General features: G+C 44.7%; 1 protein-coding gene across 1 annotated transcript in view; it reads left to right on the forward strand.

Moving 5' to 3' along the window:
- Positions 1–18389, forward strand: part of T265_13544 (hypothetical protein) — a gene marked incomplete at both ends in the record, with an annotated part of 25590 nt that continues 7201 nt past the window's right edge. Inside the window, 13 exons of the mRNA XM_009169381.1 lie at positions 1–198; positions 240–376; positions 409–490; positions 531–630; positions 3104–3219; positions 3267–3511; positions 4361–4619; positions 4714–4886; positions 7989–8081; positions 8381–8518; positions 10941–11065; positions 13842–14031; positions 18175–18247. Coding sequence (XP_009167645.1) covers positions 16–198; positions 240–376; positions 409–490; positions 531–630; positions 3104–3219; positions 3267–3511; positions 4361–4619; positions 4714–4886; positions 7989–8081; positions 8381–8518; positions 10941–11065; positions 13842–14031; positions 18175–18247 — 1914 coding nt within the window. The remainder of the gene's footprint in view (positions 199–239; positions 377–408; positions 491–530; positions 631–3103; positions 3220–3266; positions 3512–4360; positions 4620–4713; positions 4887–7988; positions 8082–8380; positions 8519–10940; positions 11066–13841; positions 14032–18174; positions 18248–18389) is intronic.

The raw sequence follows: 18389 nt of genomic DNA on the forward strand, positions 1-18389 counted from the left end.
ATAGCCATTCGGACAATGATGGTCAATTGGGAAGCTAGCTTTCTTGCTCTTGTCACTTTTGTCGTCTATTGGAATGCTTTGTTTTGTGGGTTTGTATTCGACGATGCATCCGCCATCAAGGACAATCCTGATTTACGACCGTCAACCAATTGGACCGATCTGTTTTACAATGACTTCTGGGGTACCCCAATGAAGGAGGTAAGAGTTGTGTTTCATTATAATGGAATCTTTTCAAAAAGGAAAGAAGCCACAAATCCTACAGACCAGTGACTGTTCTGACTTTTCGATTCAACTATTTGCTGCACCAGCTTCATCCTGTTGGATATCATGCTGTCAATGTTGCATTACATTCAGCTGTTTGCATAGCCTTCTACAGGTAATGATTTATTCCGTAAGGCAGCTGCTTAGGCTTTGTACGAAATTTCTTGAACAGGATGCAGCGCTCGTCAGCAGTCTATATTTTGCTGTGCATCCGGTGCACACGGAAGCCGTAAGCGCTTTTATGAATTATGATGTCTTCTTACTTCCAGGTTACTGGGGTCGTTGGAAGAGCGGAGCTACTTTCTGCCCTTATAGCATTGGTCATCCTGATGTATTATGAATGTGTTCGCTCTTCGAGTGGGATTTTCCGTAAGCACGTGATGCTTTTCCTACTGGCTGTCGCCAAGTCTCGTGTAGTGATAAGACAGGTCCACGTAACATTTTTCCCTGTTACCCAAGTTGCACATGACACACTGCGCGGCCTGAGTGTGCGAGGTGTTTATTTTTTATCGATCGGACATAGTTTCTCTGTTACGAAGTAATGTTACGCGATTCAGTCGTTAAATTGATCCTAAAATTCCCTTGTATGATGGCTAAAATCTCCTTATGTGTATGTTGGGGACAGCGTAATACTTTCTTGACAGGGGCAGTTTTAAGGACGTATCTCATTTTTCACAGCGGCTTAATTATACGCTAGCCATGTCCGGGTGCTTTGACTGGCTTTTATTTGTGAAGTAGAACACTGTTCCGTCTTTAGTGAGTCCTCCATATATTCATTTATTTTGAAATCCGTAAGTGGAAATCCACTTTTGGTGGGTTTCTATAATAATTACCATCCACTGACGCAGTTTGACTGTTCAAATGCTGTTTAAAACAGTCCTCTGTTTAATGAATTTCCTACTGCGCTTAGCCCTATTATTTCACATCCTTACGAATGCACTATTCGTGAATCAGCCTTGAATTTGCATCTATCTGGTACCCATCATTTAAGTAATTTCTGTTGATCTTCCGCTTGATTCAAGTCTTAAATCCACGAACCCGCTCATTCGCGTTATACACAGTGGTAGCGGTAACAAGCTTGCTGACCACCCCTTAGCAGTTTATGGCAGCATTGTCTCAATGTCCCCCTGTCGGGATGTGTAGGTGGACGCTCTGTTTCACAAGGACGAAAACTGAAACAAAAAGTGATTCCCAGATACTCATCTACAAGCTCGTGTCTTAGACGTTTACTCACCTAAATGAACAACCCTGCTATGTTCATTGTTCTGTGTCGACCGTTGCCAGTACTCGCGCATTTCACTAAGTTGTCGAAAAGGTAGCTGATTTGTGGTGCCAGTAAGCTGTGATAGTATCAGTCTTCTACCACTCTCAATCTCATGGATATTCCCGGTGTAGCAGTCCGCTGTCAACCAAATTTGTTTGGTGGCAGGATTTTTCGTCCATTCCACTTTTACTGCAGTATGAGCTACTAATACCGCCGAGTAGTGAAAATATCTCATCCACGTGTCTTTATGTCCGTCCATCGAGGCCGAATGCGAGACAACCTTTTACGATATACAAACCACACTCAATGTGTAGTTATTGTTGCCATAGCGCAGCTTGAAGGTTTTGGAAAACAATAATTGATCGTGGAGCTGTGAACCCTAACAAGTCATAAATAAAGTCCTCGTATCCTAATCATGCTGGACCATTTCTCACAGCTGGGGCAAAAAATTGATGTGCGTTTTTGCGAAAGTAACTTCCCATCCTTCAGCTCTCTTAATTGTTTCATTAGTGTGGAAAACATCTAGTGTCAGAGAGGATTAGGAAGCATCTCCCCAGAAACCCCTAGTTCGGTTCCTTGACTTCCCATTGAGCATTGGTTACTTGGCGGAGGAATCAAAAGCTAGTTATTCCACTCGCCTAGCTGGACAGTGTGGTTGTAAGCGTACTGCAGTATATATCTAGCTTAACGATGGCTTGACGGTAGCTACTGATAACTTACTGCAGCCGATTACGTCACCTCGATTAATGACCAAGAGTTTGCAACCGAAGTACCCACCTCATTGAACAGGACAACCGACGTTCATACAACCAGAACAATTTAACTTCCCTTCCATGGGATGCCGTTTAGCTGCCTGCCTAGCTGCCATGCTACCCGAAGGAAGCACGAGGGCTGGGATACTGCCGGGTTTCCCAAGCTTAGACAGGGATGATAGCAACAGAGGCAAACTGTTTACCTGTAGGAGTTATGGAAGATAGGGTAAAGAAACTACTCCGCTATTTTTCATTGCCATTTTTGACTGAACAGGTGGCTGTTCGACTAGTAGAGGGTTTCTAGAACGAACACTTCATCTGGCTACATCACCAGCTAGCGTGAATCGGGCGACCACTGGTGCACCTTACTTTGCTCGCAAAATGGTATTTTCAAACGAATTCAGTTTATTCTACCGTATTAAGGTTGTCATTTAAACGGTTAGGATTGTAACGGATTTGGTGCATCGTGCAGCACTCACAATAATGGAAGTGTTTTGTTTCAGTCAGCACTGGGAAACTTCTAGAGGTTAGGTTGTCTTTTGTGTTTTCCCGAAAAGTTCTGGCGCATTACTAAGTACTTGGTGCTTGACAATCGTTACAAAATGCCCTTGAATTTGTTTGAAATTCGCGTGATCTTGGAATTGACAAGTGTCATCAGTCCCCTATCATTCATTGGTACACGGGAGAGACTTCATCACTCTGACGTTGGCCCACGGCCAGTGGTCTAGTTTCATAGTTCTTTAGTTGATAGCTTTATTGTGGAGTGAGACGATCCAAGCGTTTTTCCGTCATCTTACATGGCTTTCTGTTGTTTCATCTATGACAGACTGGGTCAGTGTTCTTCTGATTGGTTGGCTGTTGGCACTTGGTACATTATGCAAGGAGCAGTGCATCACCACAGTTGGCATACTGCTGGCATATGAATTTACGCTGGCATATCAGGTAACTGATTTGTGAACAGTCATGGAATTCGTCGGCTCACAATGTAGTCCTTCCTAGCTCGATTGCGAAAGAAATCCGCCACCAATGGTTCGAGGGCCGCACTTGCGATCGCATCATGGCCAATTCCGCGTTTCAGCTGTATCAAACGGATGATTGTGTCGGATTATGAGACTATTCGTGCATTGATTACAAGTCGACCGGTTCAACGGCTGATCGTCCTTCTCCTGTGTGCTGCCTGTATAATGTTGTTCAGAATCCGCATTATGGGTTCACAGCTGCCTCATTTTACAGAGTAAGTTGTTCTTTGTCCATACTGTCGAAATGACTTGTTGCTATATAGGTTCCTGTGTAGGCTTAGATGAAAAACCCGTTCAGCTGTAACATCCTTTCGGTGCCTAGCCGCCATGCCACCCGAATGAAGCACGAGGGCTGGGATACTGCCAGATTGCCCAAGCCTAGACAGTGGAAGTCGAGAGGCAGAGTCGGGTTCGAACCACGGACCTTCTGGTCGGTAAATTCGCGCTCTAACCACTTGAGCCATCCCAATGAACGACTATACTGACTAATTTGCTGCAGTCATCGTGGGTTAGGTCACTTTCGCTATACATAAAACAGATGGAATATGCATCTGAAAGAAGTTAAATGTCACTCTAGTAACCGAAAGACAAGTTTCGAACCCACGGTTTTTTTTATTATGGTCTCGTCGTTGAAGATTTGTGATCACTGAGGATCATCGAACTGGTATACTGCGACTATGCAAGCTGTTGAGTGATATTCTTCCCCTGTGATGCCTTGTGATACCATCCCAGATAAGGATGTCCTCTCATAGAGATTCTTTTTCAGTTTTCCGGAAATTTCTTTATGGAACCAGCGTAGAAAACTACCCAGTATGTGAGTTACCAATAGGTGGGCCGCACTTTATGTATGGATCCATGCACTTTTTCTCCTGGTTTTTTGCGAACCGAAGTGGGATCGCAGGACACCTACTGTAAAAGTTGGTTATCCACTGCTGTGACTCGTTGAATGTGTAGCGATTTGCCGTCCTTCTATTTCCTACCTGTCGTAAACTCATGCTTTCCCTCAATAGTCTCCAAACTCACTCTTCTGTTTCCGTTGTCTGATTCCCCGTTGTTTCATTTAGATTTGACAATCCTGCGGCACACGCGCCTCCGCTAATTCGTCGTCTTACCCACCTCTATTTGATTCCGGTCAACTTGTGGCTCCTTGTTTATCCATCTGATCTGTGTGCTGACTGGACTCTCGGCAGCCTGCGTTTGATTGATGGTTGGACAGACCCAAGGAATCTGTCTACGATTGTTGCCTTCGGTTTGCTTTTCATTACTGCCCTCCTGGTCTTCGATCCACGCACTGAAATGAAGCGTTCGCGGGTATTGGCTCTAGTAGGTGTTCGCTTATCTTTGCATGTTCTAATTGCGACAGTTTCTTCTATTGCTAGGATGCAATAACGATCTCTCTTGACGCCCTCTTTTTTAGGCACTCAGCTTGCTTGTGTTGCCTTTCCTTCCGGCAAGCAATCTGTTCTTTTACGTTGGATTCGTTGTTGCTGAACGAGTTCTTTATACGCCAAGCCTCGGCTTTTGTCTGCTACTGGGCCTCGGTTACCAAGTTGCGAGTTCCGGTCAGTTTGGCATCACTCAAGCCCATAGGTATGTATGCCTCTTCCAAACTATGGTATTTCGCTTGTACTTCGCTACGTGACATTTGATAGCTGTACACCTGGAACCACAAGGGTTTAGGTTACCACCGTCGACGCTGGATACGTGTATTTTTCTTCAAGTATACTAAAGTTGTGATTACTATGAAAAAATTTTTTTATGAACAGTGTGCTGCCATCACCGCAGGTGACGTCTTTAACTGTCTTCAGGCGTTACTGGCTGCAGGCGGTGAACCTTCCCGAAGAGACTGCACCTTACCGCGGTGTGACGGTTTGTGCGCCCCATGACTCATTGAACTATACTGGATGGTGTCCATGGGACACTCACAGAGTCTCTCTACCATGTTCATTTTTTTTATGAACAGTGTGCTGCCATCACCGCAGGTGACGTCTTTAACTGTCTTCAGGCGTTACTGGCTGCAGGCGGTGAACCTTCCCGAAGAGACTGCACCTTACCGCGGTGTGACGGTTTGTGCGCCCCATGACTCATTGAACTATACTGGATGGTGTCCATGCGACACTCACAGAGTCTCTCATACCATGTTCTTCAACGATTAGAAGTCTGACTTGGTCTGCTTGGTGGTGACGGAAACGCTCAGATAGGTAGACCAAGCGTTGCTGAGACCGAATTGGGTGGTCGTCTGGGATTGGACACGAGGTGCACGCACAACGGAGATCGTCTGCTCCGGGTGTGTGCCGAACACAGACTATTCCTTTGCAGTACCCATTTCTGGAACGGCGGAAATTGCTTGACAACATGGTGCCCATCAACGAACCAATCCCGAATCAGAATAGACCACGTCGCCGTCAGTTACCGGTGGTGAGAATCGGTCGCCGCCTGCCGCTCCTTTTGGAACACTAGCGTGGTCTCCGACCATGCGCTTATGCGCTGCTGCTTTTCATTGTGGTTTTGAGGTCTGCGCAAACACACACATTTGGCTTTTTGAGACGTTTGTGGACCCTAACCCAAACGAAACTTTCAGAACCTTCCGATGTTGGATATAAACAGCCACTGGGAAAAGATATCCAAAGCGCTTGTCAGAGCCGAAACTTCTGTTTTCGATACAACCCATCCAAATATTAGATATCTGATATGGTCATGTCTTTGCTTGAGGCCCACGGATAGATCCCCCCCCGGCTGCAGCCACTGCTTCACACGACGTATCATCCGACACCAGGTAAAACTGAGTGTTCGTGCGGACTGGGAAGCTGGATGGAGCTGAAAGCCCGAAGAAATAAAACGTGCGAAAAATGCTGAAAACATCCGCAAGTTGTGGTCGCAGGTAAATCGATAATAGTGTCTACTTTCAGAAGGAATACTCGCAGTAGTAACCACAGAGGTGTTAATTTGACTCCTGTTGTGATAGGGCTTCTGGTGTCACCGATTCTTTGTCGTCGTATGGCGACACCCGAAGCTTTAACCCATGTGAATCAACCGGGATTTTGACCGGGTAAAGGCTGCATCGACCACATCTTCACACTCCGTCAGGTGTTAGAGCAACGCGACGTGCACAGACGACTCACAATCTTTGTATTTCTTGACTTCAAGGGTGCGGTGGATTCTGTCGATCGGTCAGTGCTTTTAGCCACACATTCTCAACAGGGTATGCCCCGGAAGTTTGCGAACGTTATCTGATTCCTGTACTCCTGGAAGTGTGAGAGTGTATGGTGAGCTCTCCAAAAGCTTCCCTACAAAATGTGGTGTTGTCCCCTCTTTCCACTCTTGTTCAACTTCGTGATTGGTCAAATATGGAGCCGAACGCTGGAAGACCTTCAAAATCCCAGTGCTCACTTCGTTGTTGTGAAGAATCTTGTCGATTGATGCGCGCGGTATTGCTCCCATCTCTGAAGACCAAGGCGAAGTACAAACCCTGTTTAATAGACTAACCAGTCATCTTTCGGCATGCGCGTTGCACCTTCAGATTGCAAAGTCGTGCTTCAGAACGTACAGTTTATGAACATACCTCTTACAATTCAAGAAGAATCCCTGGGATTATAGAGAATTTCGCGTACCTTGGTGTTGTACTAGCTCTGACGGAAGTGTGTTTTTGTTGAAGTTAGTGCACCGATCTCAAAGGCCAGATTCACGTTTGCTAATCTGTATTACTTGTAGGATAAAAAAGGAATATCACCGTGTCTCAAGGGTCTGATGAATCGGGCTGTGTTGTTGTAGGGTTGAGAGACGTCGTCTCTGCTAACAGATGATGTGAAGCGGCTTCAGACTTTTGAACACCGATGCCCCAGAGGCTTCACAGGTGTCAAAGGCGTCAACAGATTAGTAGTGACATGGTTAGAAAACGGGTACTTGGTTGTGCAGCAGGTACTTTAACCGAGGAAAACATCCAGTACCATCAACCACTGTGGCTCGGTAATGTGTGACACATGCCGAAACATCGTCTATCGAAACGAGTGTTTTTCTCCGTACCTCATTCTGGTTGACATAAACCGTAACGTGGACAACGTATGACTTGGCAGAAGGGTGTGAAACAGATTGCGAAGAGTGTGGGTGTTGTTGGTGCAGTACGCCTTCCAGGATGGAGTCTCCGTGACCCCGCCCGCGCTTTCCCGTAGACATTGCAAATAATGGCGGCTCATCATTGTCAGTGGCGTTCGTGCTGTCAGTTTCCCCATGGACTGATAACTTGCAGGTGTCGGCACCTCAGAGTGCTTGACATAGGCCAACACTAGCTCTTTTTTCTTTTCACTTTAAGGTTTTAACTATAATTAGATGAACTTTCTGATTGTACGGCGGTCAAGCACCGGTGTCAGCACCGATGTTGTCTCCGATAATGATAACGATGATGGTGACGATGATGAAAATATCCCTACTGAATATGTGACCTGTGACAGGAGCTATATATAACACAGCGATCTCTTCGCCAAATTGCTGTGTTTTCAAAACTCACCCCACGGGGTATCCCCATACATCCAATGACAGCAGATTTTTGAATGAAGCTGACAGTGCAAGACACAGTTGTTCCCGTTGAGTAGCAGTGTGACATCTTTTCAAAATTACTTTTTATTTCCGATATAATTCAAATACCACACGGGAACGCAGAAATATTTCTTGACTTTTTTAAAAATGCTTTTCCAGGACAAATCGGTGGCATAAATTTCGTATGCGCGTTCTGGTCACCATGGTTATCATTGGGTTTTCTGTGAAGACCATTCGACGAAATTTCGATTGGTAAGTTTGATGGTTTCACCCTAATGCCCTCAGCCAACCGAATAAGCATTCAGTTCGTCGAGATCGATAATTGGATCCAAAATAAATGCGGGTCAGTTATTCCAAAGTTAACAACCCATGTCTAAATTGATGGTGTCGCAAGTCTGATAACAAAGGCCTTAATATTTACTCTTTGTTAGAGGTCATTGTCCTCTTATTCGATTTAGTTAGTTATTTCTCTCTCTGACTCTGTGGTAATTGTTTATCCGTACGCTGTTCCCATGAGTGCTGTTTAACGAATCTTTCTAATTTCTGTTTAGGACAGACGAGTACCAGCTGTTTTCATCAGCCCTTAAGGTCAATCCACGAAATGCGAAAATGTGGAACAATGTGGGACATTCGCTGGAAGCCAAAGGTGAATTTCGCCAGGCCTTGGGATATTTTCAAAAAGCAGTTGAGTAAGTGATGGATCATATCATTATCAGGATTTTTTTAGTGTTTGGTTATTGTGTGATTGCTGCAGGCTGGTACGTTTGTCCCCTCCGGGAAGATACCATTTGGTCTTAATGACACTTGTGTTCGAGCTAGCTCAATCGTTAACAAGCGAACCTATTAACCTGACCACAAAATGCTTCCTTATTCTTGTCAGCCCTTCAGTGAGTGAAAACTTGAATAGGCAAACATTCTTGGGACCTAGTCACCTCAATGGATTTTTAACTGCCTGATTGTTTTAACTTGGTGAACGATCGTGCAACTCTGTATCGGCCCCTTGGCTTCCTGCTCCGCCCATTACGGTATATCAAAAGACACGGTAGCTCTAGACAGCCCTTTATGGAGACAAAGGAAAATTATTACAACTGTATCTATAGGGTAGTCACAGATTGTTCCACAAGGTCGTGCCAGAATCTCCGTGAGGAGGCGAGAAGCGTCGAGTCACAAGTGCTTGACTCGGATTGGCTGGCATTCTGACCAATCAGGGCACGCCTTCGTTTGGCCCGTGTCCTGCACGTGACACATCCGTCCAAATGATGTGGTGTTTGTCTTTGTAGTGTACTACTCATAAAGTTGCTGTAAATCCGTCGACAGCCCACGACCGGTTTCGCCCTTTTTGGGGCTCATCAGGTAGGCGCAGTCCCCGGGTTCCCGTCAACCTTATGTTCTTCTTGAAATCGAATTGCACGAAATTAGCGAATATACGCTCATTTGCAAACTAATTTGGTTTTTCGAGAGACTCACCTGGAACCCAGCTGAATCTCTCGTTTGTGATGTTTTCGGGCAACTGAATTTTCTGCACCAGGCCCCCTCATGTTTCGGCCGCCACGATATTCGAGACATCGCGATACATGTATATTGTAATTGGTTACTAGGGACGGCTGGTCTCCGTACACCTGGAGGCCCGTGGTTCGAACCCAACCTTAGCATCTCGACTGTGTCTGTCTAAGCAACGTGGCAGTATCACAGCTGGTGCTTGTTTGGGGTGGCATGGCAGCTAGACGCTGAAAGGGTGTTACAGCTGAACGTTTTTTACCAGTCACATGCATTTTGATTTGCTACAGAGGTAGACGATCTGTTGCACTACGGATCAACATCCGTTGTTTGTTTCGATAGTGTGTAGTGTTCCGCTTCCCAACTAATCAACTACTTGATTGTGAACCCAATAGATGTTTCTGACGCAGTGCGAAGTTTGAATTTAGGTGCTATCTGTTTGGTATGACAGATGATGAAGTTACAGGAAAATCTTGACAACCGATTTTTCTTGGGATGTTCCATGCCAAAAGTGGGCACCCTGTAGAAGTTAGACTTCAGTGACCTTGCCAGGAAGGCAAAAAGTCGGTGGACAGACGAAGAGCTGCGATACCACAGTACAACAGATAAGCGTAATACCAGGCGTCTGAGCTTAAAACTGTATTGTTCCCTGGGATAGGATTGTGAAGACAATATGATGTTTCCTCCAGGTGACCACTATCTTCATATCTACGGAAGCAACGATACTGTCTTCCTCCGAGAAGGAACTAGTTAGAACTGAACTCACTGTGTTTATTCTCGATAGTGATGGCCAAGTTTTAACAGGAATGCCATTTGATTTACATCAATAGTCCCGTGACTGGGATTCTCTGCACGCAATATGCAATATGCCGTCCACGTGTTGGTAGCCTTGATAACAGCACAGTGGTCTGATAGACTACATGTGTGGCGTCCGGTTGTTTTCCCTTGCGTGTTTTCGGTGCTTTTTGTGTGCTTGGCCTTCCAGTTCTGGAAGCCTACCTCCTTCCTCTATACACCGTGTTATTGACACTTTTGCTTCGAAATTACATCTTAAAAGTGTCTAGGGACTCTTCAGCACCAATATTTCATTTTTATATTACGAACTACATGTGCTGGCAAAAGTGCAGCGCCTACTACTTTCCCAACCATTGAGAAAAAGAGGGTTGAAATAGCCGTCCGTCATTCTCTGAATCGACCTGATGATCACTGCAATTAGATTTCGACCCAGGTGTCTCACTTTTCCTGTTTTCTATAGTGGATCGGGTGCTCCTGTGTACTCGAACCTGAGCGCACGCCAAGATTGACTTGGAGTGTACTGTGAAGATGAAGTAGTGGATGCTTGAGCAGTGGGCTTGTCACCCGAGCGATTTCAGATTTTGCGCTTGTTGACATACTGTTCTGCTACACGAAAAGCCTGTACACAAGTGAGCTAGCCTCCAGTTCTCTTGAGAAGTATATTGACAGAGTCTTTGTTTTGTTTGGTGAATAGCCCTCGTGGTTGAACAACTAGCCATGTGTGTTTTGTGGTTTCCGGGGCTAGCATATCCAATGTCTTGTAAGTTGAATTTCTTTCCCCAATCATTCAGCGTGTTTCTTGGTTATACTTGTTTTCAGGGTACAGCCTAATGATATTGGTGCTCGTATCAATGTTGGACGAACTTATGTCAACCTGCAAATGCCAAAGGAAGCTGAGATAGCTTACTTCGGAGCGCTTGATTACTTTCCGAAGCCCAAGAAAGGTGCGTCAGTTTAAGAAATACATGCATATAGGAAGGTATGCTTGACATACACAAGATGTTACTTCAGCATATCCTTACCTCACGATAGATACATCCGTTGACGATATCTTTTCTTCCTAAATCAGTTCTTCCATCAAGCTCCCCTGAGATGGTTTCCAACTTCATATAATAAAAATATGAACTCTTGAACCCTCAAATTGGGTGTGGAATCGGTAACAAAATGTGCGAATGTTTGAGGCGAACTGATTGATTGTATGGGGCGAAATGACTCAAGTGGTTAGAACGCGAGTTTACTGACCGCGAGGTCTGTGGTCCGAACCCGACCTCTGCCTCTCGACTTCCCCTGTCTAGGCTTAGGCAGCCTGGCAGTGTCCCAGCCCTCGTGCAACCTTTGGATGGCATGGCAGTTAGGCACCGGAAGGGTGCTACGGCTGAACGATTGATTGTGTGTGATTGTTAGCCCCGGATAAACGCTATACTTTCGTATTTCAAAGTAGTTCTCTTTGAGTTGTCTAGGTAGTTTTGTGTTGATGCAGTCCCGGCGCTACCTTCTACTGCAAAGTGAACGCCATTCAAACGTATCCTAAACGTTGGTGTGAAATAAACCATTTACCTAAGATCCATGTATATTCCCATGGATGGGATCGTAAGACCGACACATCTCGAAGTATGTCCAACAAATCCGAAAAAACAAGTTTCATATCGATGACTGCTCCAGACACCACACGGCAACTAATATGTATGTAGTGATGATGGACCACAACGCGGCACAAATCGGAAACTGATCGACAATGTATTGCAAAATCTCGGTCTCTAACTGGGAATCACGTCAATTACAATGATTTACTTTACAGGGGGCACTCGAAACAGAATTCTTCACATCACAGCGCGATTCCCTTTATTTTCAACTTTTCTCTCTTGAGAGGACGTCTCACGCGGAGGAACGCTCGAACCAAAACTAGGTTGTGCACTTAGCGCTGTCTATGGATTTACTCGTTCAGTCAGTTTCCAAAATAAAGACTGGAGCAGCCTTGCTCTTCAGCTTAGCAGGACAACTCGGCAGCCAACGCTATGCGAGTTCCCACTACTCAGTACTGACAAACGGTGGATTTCATTTAGAAAACAGTCTCGCCTTCGAGAACGCCTGGACCTAAACAACTACTTAGGGGACCGATTATCCGTTTTTCCACTCTTCGGATATCAATGCCGATCGCTCAATTGTGGGTTCGAACTTGTTACATTTCGGTTAACCTCATCAACCCTTACAGGCGGCGTTAGCGCAGCAAATTGCACTTCATACGGACGAACGGAATTCAGCGATAAGCACAGTAAAGGAGTCGTACACACATTCGTACAAACCCATCGATCCAGCTTACGGGTGACAGTTATGTGTATAAAAACTCAAACGTGAAGGCTGTAAAGACCGGACGAAACTGAACGTCCCTATTGCAGTAGCAGTTGAAGTCATTCATTACTGTTCCTACCCAATTAACTTTAGCGAACCAAGTCTGCGCGAATGAATTAAAAAGAAGTCGGAGAGGTCCATGAGTAGCCAAAGAACGAGGCGAACAAACCTGCATGCATTAATGAGAATTTAGGATGTGTTCTCGGTCAAGGAGACAGAATTCAATCAGGCGGGAGACGTTTAGAACTGGTGTAGGAGTCATCGTGTAAGTGTTTGAAAAACAGTCCCTAGACTTATTGGTCGGCGCAGTTTTGATTTTAACCCGCAATTTGTCATGCCAAGTGAATAAGTAACGAGGTCGGTCGAATTTTTAGCCAAAAGGAAAATCAACCCAACTGGATCAGGTCAGTGGTTTGCTACAAATATCCCAATATATGGAAACCTCAGTCAAAGTTTGTGAGCCTTTGTGGGTAGAGGTTCGTTGGGTCAGTCCTGCTGATGGCGCCTCAGTTTGACCAGGCGTTCAGGTGTGCTTATATTAATGCTTTTCAGGACATAAGGTTTCTGTACTCAAAGTCCCCACCCTTTCTTGCTGTTTCTACTCCTTGCTAAAGCTTTCTTCTCTCATGGTTGTATGGTAGTTAAGCGGTAGCAGTATTGCTGTTGCTTTACTATGTTGCTTTCAGTGGGGATGATATGACCACTACAATAGTGATTTAGATCTAAGGCAGAATGTCGCTAACCTCACTTGTCATGATGCTACTCCAGCCACAGAGACCGCCGAAGAAGATGCACGACATTCAGGAGAAATCTCCAACAGGATTACTACGAACTGGAAGGCTCAGACCCCGAAACTGGCATCAAATCCGCGAGAGCCATTCCCCTTATCCCTTCGATGAAACGCGCGCTCGTCCTCACTAATTGAAAAACACTCTAAGTCGGCACGCAACACCAATTGAAGTTGCTGTCAGTAGAGTATTCTGCTAGTTGTTTCTTCGTGTGCCGTACAACTCGACCAGTATCGTATCCTAATTACTGGGTCTGTCAAAAGCGAAACGTTGCCCAGCAATAAATCCACCGATCTTCCTCCAAACGTTTCTGAAACGAAGACCAAATTCAAGTTAGAGAGAACTCTGCATGAGAGCTGATTCCATTTTTATACATTAGATGTTTTCAGCTGAAACCTTATGAAACCAACCGGAAAATTGTGAAATATTCACGCCATCTGTCTAGTGACGAAATGTTTTCAAATGGAATTTTGAGTTCGATGGTCTTATCGTCTACCAAGAGTTCCAACTTGTTTTTTTTTACCGAAAACCTGTACATAGGTATGCAATACCGAATTTTGGCATCACTACTCTTATCGTTTAGGTCAAACTTACTATGCTCGTGTTGCACCCAAGGACCTCATGGTTTTTATCAACTTGGCAAATTTGTACCTGAACAAGACACCTCCCCTGCTTGAGGATGCGGCTCGGCTACTTCGCCGAGCCATTTCGCTACGGTCGGACTTTGTGGATGCATATCAAAACTATGGTAGCGTGCTGATAAAACAAGGAAAGTGAGTTGATTTTTTTCCGAATACCAGCAGTTACGTGTAACCATATGGCGCAATTCTTGGCGAACACTCGTAAGCGACATTCAGATCGATCTCCCGCTGATGATGTTCAGCTGCAATGCAGTCTTAAGGTTGCCTTTCAGTTTAGTCAGACTATTTCCTTAGTATTAAGATTATATTACATGTATATTTACAACTTGGTTCATCAGGTTCATCGACACATTAGCCTAATTTTCACTCGCTATTTCTTTCAATGCTTGGTCCCTGGTTTACCAATCGTATGCATGCAATCCCATCACCGAAGGCGATGCTACTATTATTATTATTATTATCGAGTGTGGTTATGATGTCTGTTCTTCAACTTGTGCATTGAAATCCCTCTGAAGGCATTCTGATAGCTTTTTATTTTGACTGCTGGTTAAGCGAATCAGGACAGTTCGCTTGCAGCGGTTCTTCAACTCGTAATACATGCGGAAAACGTAATTGTGTCCGATGGAAAATTGTGCTTCACGTCAGTCCACCATTTCTTCCTGTCTTTTAGATGAGACCATAGTGTCATCCTCGGTTGTATGCCAAAACACCGTTTTGCAGAGACCAGCAACACAAGCGTGAAAAGGTCTCTGTTTCCGAACACTTACCCTTTGTGTCTGGATAACCAGCACTTTAGTCCACCTTTTGATACGCTAAATGGAATGATGATATCAATGAAGTCTAATACAGCTGTGTGGTTGCCTACATCGGTTAGACTACTCGTCCCTTCATAGAATGGTCATCTCTTTTCTGCTACAGAGTTCGTCTGGTTGTTTCGAATTTGGGACAGAGGTGATGCTCTAGCCCTGGATGTGCTAATTCTTTCACGACAGGTACCTCTATTCTACACTTTTATATCCTTTGGCTGGGTGCCGAGCATTAATGAGGTAATTAAAACAGCCTTACGCGTAGATTTTGCCGCTCGTCACATCTCGATTACTCACTGAGTCAGGCTCTTTTGTCATCCAGTTCAAACCAGCCAAACGCTGAAGGCTAATGTATTTATCTGCGTCTGTAGTTCAGCTGATTTTCACTGGACAAATACGCTATCATTTACCGTCCAACAAGGCACAAGCATTGTCGGCTCGTTCTTCGAAACTTAACCAACTTTCTGCAAAATATAGAATGTGCACAAATGGAAACAGTCTTTTGAGAATAGGCTATTGTTGGGAGCACGCAAGAGCCCATGCTTCACAGCGCAGCTGAGACTACAAGTATAAGTGAATTCCCGTCAAAATTACAGTCCTCTAAATTTACCAGTTTGTGAATTTTGCCAAATTTCGCGCGTTCCAATCCCACTTTTCCTCACCTGTACTATTGAACCTTTGGCCAATAATTGTGTGGTCATGAGTGAATTGCCGTCTCAACGCCACCCTTCATCGAGAATGATAAATCTGGACTGATTCAAAAGATACAGAGAGAGAACAAACTTGGATCGCAAACATTCTTATTCGCCATCAGTGTTTTCTGATAGTGGTTGGTTTTAAATCATGGTGTGATTGTGAACTGTGATCTGCGTCATCAGTTGGGTGAAAAAAACATAGGGAAGTTACCCCGTTTTTGTCTCGGTTGTGATTTGCTATTTCCGTTCGTCCTCCTCAGTTAATCCTCTTGCTCTCTGCACTTTGGTTAAATCACTCGAGCAATTAATACATTACTTCCTAGCGACTTAACCTTGATTGTGTCCGTTTATGACACTGAGTAGATAATGTAATCTTCGATGCAGCTCCCGGATGCTTCCCATGCTGCTAGTGGTGCAGTGTGAAAGTTGATTACAGGACATTGTTTTATTTGTGTTACGCGTGACATTATCGGGGATATTTGATAATGTACAGAACGCTAGTTGGGTCGATTTATGAATATGAAAGCGATCTTCGCACACTACTGAAATATGTATTCTGACCATATTGTTTTCTTTCCTCGACGGCAATATCTTCGGTTTTAGATTTAACTGACTGACAACCCACAAACGACAAAACGCATGCTTTTTCTCCCCACTTATATTGTGAAGGTATACTATATCATATGCCATTCAGAAGATGTAAAAGTCTGTGTGTATTTGTCTACCTGTCTCTCTACCGATGCAACAAAGACGGCTTCGGTGTCTCCGATTCCTTGGTCAGGTCTGGTGGGAACATCGGATTAGCAATGCTGAGGTACGCTAGATGGTCTTAGAAAGAAGGAACTCTCTTGCGACAAACGAATTACTTACGCTTCATAGGCTGCGCTTGTTGGGACGTGTACTCTTCATCCCAGAAGACTGTCTACCTCACAGCGCTCTTTTTGCCCAGCCCTGGAAGCGACCGAGAAATGGACAGTATAACTGGCAGCGAAGTATGGGTCGGCAAACTACCGCCTCTCCTGGTGGAGACTCCGGGACTCACCTCGTTGGCGGTTAATGGAATTGGTAGAAATGGTCCAATCGCGCAGTCAGTGGCGTTCGTGCATCAAAGCTACCTCCTTCTGTGTGTAGCTACGCAGTTCGCGAACTAATCAGATGTGCCATTGCCTCCAAGGCTAGACTGTAATCTCACACTATCCCGTTTTCTGGTGGTCGAAACTGTTGCAGCTGGAACCAGTTTGTGTGCGGCACACAGTTTGTAGCCGATACATTGAATTGAATCGAATATTTGACACCCTTCAATTTACAATGAAAAGTGAACGCAATCAATAGTGGTTCACCCACAGCAGGTGTCCCCCAAAGTGGGACGTAGTGCCGAAGAATCCAAAGAGATTGAGTGAACATCCATTTAATGATCCTAGGAGTGATTAAGGTGTGGTAAACTGCGACCCAGTTGTGGACCGTTCTCAGGAACTTTCCTTTCACTAAGCGCCCAGCCGACTCGTGAAAATTTACCCCTGACAAAGAGCTATCACAGAAATATTGAATAGATACAGACTACTCACAAGTAGGCAAAATTGTAATCCACCATTTTACAGCCCAGCAGGCGTGGGTCCGACCGGAACTGTGAGGTTACAAAGTCCATGACCAGTCCATACTAGTCCATTACCCACGTTTGCGTATGTTTGCACACTGCCGATATTAAGTCTCATTCGGTTTCATCCGGTTTGGCCGCGTTAAAGTACTTTACTTGTGCACGTTTGCGTCCCCTCCCATTTCAGTTCTTAGTCGTCATCGCACTTGACAGTCGTAAATGTAAGCGATGGAGGACTCCTTGCTACCGTTGAAACTAGTGTTGCTGTTGGATCGTGATGAAAGACACATGGTAGCACGGTAACTTTCTTCCTAATAAAACACCCGAAAATATTTTCGCTCCATTTTACCCTGATTCATGCCTCGTGAGGCGGTTCATTTTCGCCCTAAAACCTGTTCTCTTACGAGCGAAGTTTTGAGCTGGCGCAAACGTAAGGATATCATAATGAAAGAGAAACACTCGCTCTTCCCAGAGCATCATATGGGCACAATCTATGACTTATCTGACAAGACTAGACCGATGGTATATTCAGTAACCTTTACATAACCAAGGTCTGGTGCAAATGTACAAGTTTCATACGGGAGTAATTTTTCGGTGAATTTTACGCATGTGATTAGAGGGCACAGAGCATGTATGCTTAAACGGGACTTGCGTCCACGGACAAAGGTGCTGCGTGCACTGAGGCTATCTGGATGTTGAAATGCTAACTGCACAAGGGTGTAAAAAAACGCGATTTGGCTCCCGCGTCTTTGAGTAGCCCACAAAATATGATAGCCTGAAGTCGCCGCATAATTCGTACTCCAGCTCACGATGCGTTCACAGAAGTCCGAACTCTGAACCCATCTTGGAGGCCCGCATAATCTGGTGGTTGTAATATACTACATTATCACTAGTGTCTTCTTTCCGTTTGTCTCTTAATCGATCCCCCAGATGATATGGCGCCGGATTGAAACACTGTTTCTATTATAGAGTATTGAGTTTTGAATCCGTTTTCGACACTACAGTTCTATATTCCAATCCATTCACAAGTCGGCATGAATCCCTCTGCAAACACGGTTCCATGACATTCCTATAATTACTTTACTATCAAGCATTCATGGTACACGGGCCTGTTCGGGACGTTACTCGATTTTGTTTTCCGAATTGGCGTCCTATTACCGCAATCTTTTCCACGTTTTAGAGCAGACGAAGCTGAAACGGTCTATCGAACTGCACTTACTTATCAGGAACGAAATCCGGACTTAAACTACAATGTAAGTTATTTCCTTATTTGTCATTCTCATATACATTCTAAACACCACGGCTGACACACGTGAACTTGTTACATGTTTTAGTTCTAATCAAATAAACACACGTCCTCCAGGTTTCAAGATTTCTTTATATATATATATATAT

This window comes from Opisthorchis viverrini, assembly GCF_000715545.1.
Source record: "Opisthorchis viverrini unplaced genomic scaffold opera_v5_77, whole genome shotgun sequence".
Classification (NCBI taxonomy): Eukaryota; Metazoa; Platyhelminthes; class Trematoda; order Opisthorchiida; family Opisthorchiidae; genus Opisthorchis; species Opisthorchis viverrini.